This window comes from Lactuca sativa, chromosome 5 (genome assembly GCF_002870075.4).
Source record: "Lactuca sativa cultivar Salinas chromosome 5, Lsat_Salinas_v11, whole genome shotgun sequence".
Lineage (NCBI taxonomy): Eukaryota > Viridiplantae > Streptophyta > Magnoliopsida > Asterales > Asteraceae > Lactuca > Lactuca sativa.
Window position 1 is genome coordinate 27340852 of NC_056627.2, and position 6547 is coordinate 27347398.

Consider the following 6547-nt stretch of genomic DNA (forward strand, 5'->3'; position numbering starts at 1 on the left):
TTCGCTAAGAATATGTTTTAAAAATGAAATTTTTGGCCTGCATTTTTGGGACGTTACATGTTTTGATGAACTTGACATGTTTTTAAAAGTTTAAATTGGTTTGAAATTTGGATGTTACATTCCTTACCGTGAGATTCAACATTCAGATTTGCGAGGTGAGTTTCCTCCTGAATGAACAGGTCAAAGGTACCAATGCCAGCCCGTATATGTATTTTAGTATGTTCCGGGCCAAGGTCCGATGCCGGGTAATGCTCGATGTAGAGTTATATGTTCCGGGTTTTGATCCGATGTCGGGCGGTACCCGAGGAATGTTGTATGCTTGATATCTTTGTGATTCTTGCATGTGTTTATTTTATATGTTTCCAGATCTTGGTCCGATGTCGGGCAATGCTCGAGGAATGTTAGTATGTTTCTGGATTTTGGTCTGATGTCAAGGTGGGCTCGATGAATGTTCATATATTTATGTCATGTGATTATTTATGTGTATTTGTTAATGTGTTTAGATGTATACCGAGCTTTGCACGATGTCGGGCAGTGCCCGATGCCAGATTTCGATCCGTTGTCGGGCAGGGCCCGATGCCGGACATTGTCCGATGCTAGGCGGGGCCCGATGAAGTGGGCACGGTCCATGTTATGTTATTATATGATTATATGATTATGTGTATGATATGTGGTAGTTTGGAGAGACTCATAAGCTTCATGCTTACATTTTTAGTTTTGGTTTTAGGTACTTTTGGTAGCAAAGGGAAGAGCTCGGGATGACTGTAGTGCACACACCATTTTGTTTAGCTTGGGATGTTTACTCTGATATGTTGACATGTGTATTTGATATGATGTTTGAGATACTATGATTTACATTTTGATGAGAAGATTTTGATAACTATGGTTTTATTTAATAAATAAAAGGAAACTTTTGGTCACTATTTTTGGGATGTTACATATGAATACATGAAATTCATATGGATAAAACAAAAAACAATGTTTATTAATGGATTAATAAAACATTCATATATGTATACATAAAATTCATGATGATTCAAAATATATAAAATAACATAACTTATTCATATATGAATAAGACAACAATTTATTCAGATTAACATATTCATATGTCAATATATGATAATCAACAAAATTAAAAACAACAAAATTATTCAATAAGTGATACATTCAAATAATGAGTTCTCAACATCTTTTTCTTCACTCTCACACATAGAAGAATACGAATCATCATCAATAACACTAAAATTTGACATAAATCAAATGATTTGTAGAAAACAACAAAAACAATCTTAATATCGATGAAAATCATGATAAAATATAATAGAAACTGAACGACAACAAAACTAAAAAAACACACTAAAAAAGTTGTAAATATGAAAACCTGATTAGTTTCGAATATATCTCACTTCAGCGTACAAAATATCTGAAAGAAACTTAAATCAGCTCGATCAGATGATGCAATTAAGCAATCTCTCTCAGTTCAGAGCGTAAAAACTACAGTGATATATCCGATTGAAAATTAAATCAGCCCCGATTTGAAATAGAGATCTCAAATTACAGAACAAAAATCCGATGAAACAACTCAAATACATATTCGAAAACTTCAGGATAAACGGAAATAATACGCGTAATTCCTAACAAATTATATAAAGCAATAATCTTGATAATGAACTTCGATATATACGATTCAAATGATATAAAAACCTAATCAAATCGGAAATTGAATACGAAGAAAAAAACTAAAATACAGATGCGAAATTTATGTAAAAATAAATATTAAACTAAAATAAAGTTACTATATTTTTACCAAATGAAAAAAATACATTAATGTATCTATAGCATACAATCTTATGTTTAACATATTTTGTCTTGAAATCTCATGTTTAATTATTGTCTTTTAACATTGCCAAGAAAGAACGGAAGATTAATTGTCTCGACTCTCTAGTTGTATATGAAAGCGAAAGAAATGATGCAAGGTCAATCGACATTAAGCTAATCATAATTGGTTGTTGCTTTATAATACAAAATAAAGAACATTTTTAATTTATAATGATTAATAATTAAATAAGAAACTTTTTTTTAACGACCAAACTATAATTTTAAATACCGAATGTTAATTTATAGTTATAAAATATATAAAAACATATTAATTAATTAAATTATTATATTTTTTTTCTGTTTAACTAATATAAAAAAATTAACCAAAATCAAACCGAATAAAATATCATTATTCGATTTAACCAAACCGAATTAACCAAAAACCGAATAATTTGTATCAAATAAATTAAATATTATTCGGTTTGGTTCAATTATAGGATTTTCATTGTTTATCACACGATTTAGAAAATTGAAGGATATTTATGGGTTTATAATAAAATGTAAGAAATGAAATTTATAATCTTTGCCTTAGCTAAATATGACCAATTACTCCCGGAATTTAATGAAATTTTAAGAATTTCAATTCTTTTTATTTTTATTAGTTAAACGTATTTTTTTACTGAAATTTACATTTTAACTTTTCCTATTTTTTTTGTTAAAAAATTTGTGAACAAAATATTCCTAAAGGTCTTAATTCTTACACATTCTTTGTAATAATTTTCGAGATTTATAAATCATCAAAACGATGTCAGTTTAAAATACGATAAGAATTCAATTTTGCGAAACCTGCCTTTGAAACGTGAAACACAACACAAGAAGTCCACAAGAAACAAACCCTCTCTCTTTCCTTCCTTCCTTCCCTCCTTCCTTGTAGTTTGTACTTGAAAACTTTCTTTAACTTTTTGTTGCGACACCATGTCCCTGTCATCCTCCTTTATCAAACAACACTGAACCCACCTCAATAAAGAAAGTCCATTATACCACATACAGACATGACCCACCTCCACCTCCACCTCCACCATTGATTTGAGAAACAAAACCTACTGCTGCTGGTTTCTCTCTTTGGTAATTCAATTCTGCTTTAGGGTTTGTGGTACCTAATTCCCACAAGTGATCCAAGTTCCAATGCTATTCATTTAACAATAAATATTCTTTTTGTTATTCCAAAATCCGAGATCAACCTCTAATGCCTTAAGGGTGTTTGATAAAATGTCTAAGAGAAGTTCTTGAGGGTCTTTGCCTACACAACAACCTTAACTTCTTGAGGGTTTTTGCCGCTAACTGCTCTCTTTAGACTTTACCCACTTCTTTTACATGGATTCTATGCCAGGTTTTGAAAGGCTGTAAAGCTCCAAACAGTCTTCTCTCTCCACATCTCTTTCTGTAAGTACTTTCTCTCTCTAAATGTTGTTGATAGTTCGTTCTTATATTGGAAAGCTACTCGATTTTCTTCAAGTGTTATCAAATATCAATCAATTTCAACTCAGACTAGTAGTTAGTTTTCTACATTGGGTTTCTTGTCTTCTGTGTGTAAAGTTAATTTAAGGGGTTGGAATGCTTTTTTTGTACTTAACCTATTTAATTAATCCTAAAGCTTTTTCCCTGCTCCATGGATTCCCTCATTAATTTCTTTTATTTTCTTGAAATTGACAGGTTGAAGCCACTATCCAACACTCTATATTTCATCTACAAGCTGCTGAAGGATTTGAATAATACCCCCAAACTTATGACTTTCTGGACTCTGTTTGGGTCTTTTACGATGTGGAAGAGTGATTTCGATTGATGGATTTCATTTCAGAGACGTAAAGAGGAGATAAACAGGGAAAAGACCCAAAAAGTGTTGAGTCAAAGCATTAAAGAAAAAGTATTTGAAAGTGAAAGTGGATTATGGACTGGAATTTGAAGATACCTTCTTGGGATTTCACAGAATTCGAACAAGGAACAATTCCCAACATTGATTCGACTAGTGGGTCGAGTAGTTATGGAGGGCAGGGGATTAAAGGGAATTTCTGTGTCGATTTAAAGCTTGGCCAAGTAATCGATTCAGGAAACGAGTTGAAGTCCACATCAAAAATGGCGCTATCACCTTCAGCTTCATCCAAAAGGGCACGTCCTATAAATAACACGATTCCGGCCGCCACTTGCCTCGTTGACGGCTGCAACGCCGACCTCAGTAACTGCAAAGAGTATCATCGCCGCCATAAGGTCTGTGAAATCCATTCCAAAACCGCTCAGGTTTCCATTAATGGTCAAAAGCAACGATTCTGCCAGCAATGTAGCCGGTATGACTCTCTACTCTCTACTCTCTTCTTTCCTTTTCTGTTCTAGGGTTTGCTTGTTCCCATAATTATTTATCCGTTTCATTTTCCTACTACTTCTATATACGTATTTGTTTTTATCCTTATTTCATACATCACATTACTTCCTTACATACTCATACTCGTGATTACACCAAATAGGTTTCATTCGCTGGAGGAATTCGATGAAGGAAAACGAAGCTGTAGAAAGCGGCTGGATGGACATAATCGCCGGAGAAGGAAGCCACAGCCTGACACCTCACGCTCGGCAAGTCTTTTCTCCGGTCACCAAGGTCAACCATTCAAACTTTAATTTCATTTAAGTGCTGTTTTTTTTTTATTTACTTAATGAGCTTTATGAGTTAAGCACCTGATCCACACAACTATAAGTCTTTTTGTCTTATAAGCTTTCGCAATAGTGGTTTAATCCATCAAGCCATGAAGCCAACCAATCTTTTCGGTTTAATTCATTAAGTCATTTATTAATTCAAAAAGATACACCCTTATTTATGCTTAACCCATAAAGCTCATTAAGTCAAAAATAAACGACTCCCTAAACAAACCTTTACATCATTGTTACAATATGTTCCAATATTGATGCTAGATCTGGTTGGTTTTAGGTGCCACAATGTTGCAATTCTCAAGCCCACATGTGTATCAAACCACATCACTCACGAATCACCTATGGACCACAATGGTGAAGTCTGAAGAACAAACGTACTCGACCCGACACTCGACCATGGCCCACAAACACAACCCGTTTCCCGAATCATCTTTGGGCGGCAAAAAGTTACCCGGAAAGCAACAATTCAGCCTCTTTCATGGTTCACATCTTAAACTGAATCACCAGACTTCACCTCCAAAAGTCAGTCAACAGTCACAATCACAGACACAGCCACAGACAGTTGTTACTTTTGAAGGTAATAGCAGCGGTAGCTATGAAAAGCTGTTCTGTGATGGGTATCCACCACCGGCAGCGGCGGCTAGGGTGGTGCAACCGGTGGTGCAGTCGTCAGACTGTGCTCTCTCTCTTCTGTCATCGTCACCTTCACAGACATCTTGTACGACACTGAGCCATGTGATGCACCCGTCTAACTCGTACGGGGCTCCACCAAATCCAATGGATCCGGGTGCGGGTGCGGGTTATGGTGGTCTTGAGTCGATTATGGATCCTAATGGAAATGGGAATGATTGCGATGGGATGATTCAGATGGGAATTCATCATCATCATCATCATCAGCATCAACATCAGCATGCATCGCCTGATAATGGAGCTCCCCAAACACTTCCGTTCTACTGGGAATAAGTGTTGGTAGTTGAACAAGTGATATGATAAATTTCAAAGTGTTTGTAGTTTGTATGAGATTTGATTTGATTCGATTTGGTTTAACAGTCACGTTTTGTAGTTGTTTGGGTTTGCGTAGAAGGTTAACAAAATTTGTTGATTGAACTTTAAGTTGATGGTGATCACTTTTAACAAAATTTTATTGAATGTCGTCTCTTATCGCTGCAGTGAAACATAATGGGCCCAAAAGGCATTGTTTCTACAAACATTGTTGAATCTTGAAAGTTGAAGGGGATAAATCAAAATTCAAAAAGGTGTAGTGAACCGGTCTAACCAAGATAAGCTATTTTTTCCTTTTTGGTAGGAAGTAGCGAGTGGGGAGGGTTAGTTGTTCTTGCACCAATGCCCTATCTCGTGTACAAGATCGAGATGGTGTCGATGAAGAATCCCAGTTACTAGCGAGATCCAGTAATTGAGAATGCAAAAGTGTCGTTATTTTTTACAAATGAAACTAATGTGTTTTATAGGCTATAAATCTATGCATGCGGCGGAAAATTACTTAACTTTTAAGTTCACATGCAACCTATTTGGATCTATGTTTTCTCTATTGATAACAATAACCTATTAATATCAAGAACCCTAAGAAAACTCTATAATAATTGAAAGTTACATAGAGTTAGGGTTTACATACCTCTTGATTAGTATAACAAATAATCAGACCAATAACTTTCTTCAAAACATTGGAAAACAAGCACCAAAAGTTTAGGGTGTGTTTGGTTGTGGAAAATTGTTTTCATTTTCTATGAAAATATTTTCAGAAAATAGGTTGAGTTTTTATTTTCAATTTTCAATGAAAATGCGTTTGGATGGAATGGTGGAGTTTTCATTTTCCATCTTAAGAAATTTGAAAAACTTTGGAAAACTGTAAAAATCACTTTTCTAATTTACATACAATTTAGAAAACTGAAAATTTTCATTTTTTTAGAAAACTTTGAAAAACTGAACGAACTAAACGAGTTTTCAAAATTTCTGTTTTCCTTGAAAAAATTTCTAGAAAATTGAAAAATTTTCCACAACCAAACGC

At 34.4% G+C, this 6547-nt stretch overlaps 1 protein-coding gene across 1 annotated transcript; it reads left to right on the forward strand.

Annotated features, from left to right (window-relative positions):
• The first annotated feature begins 2679 nt into the window (after nucleotides 1-2679).
• Nucleotides 2680-5670, forward strand: LOC111889983 (squamosa promoter-binding-like protein 13A). Its single transcript, XM_023886134.3, has 4 exons — nucleotides 2680-3264; nucleotides 3535-4163; nucleotides 4341-4471; nucleotides 4799-5670. Exons 2-4 carry the CDS (start codon nucleotides 3769-3771, stop codon nucleotides 5482-5484), a joined length of 1212 nt encoding a protein of 403 aa, XP_023741902.1. The 5' UTR covers nucleotides 2680-3264; nucleotides 3535-3768; the 3' UTR covers nucleotides 5485-5670.
• The last annotated feature ends 877 nt before the right edge of the window (nucleotides 5671-6547 follow it).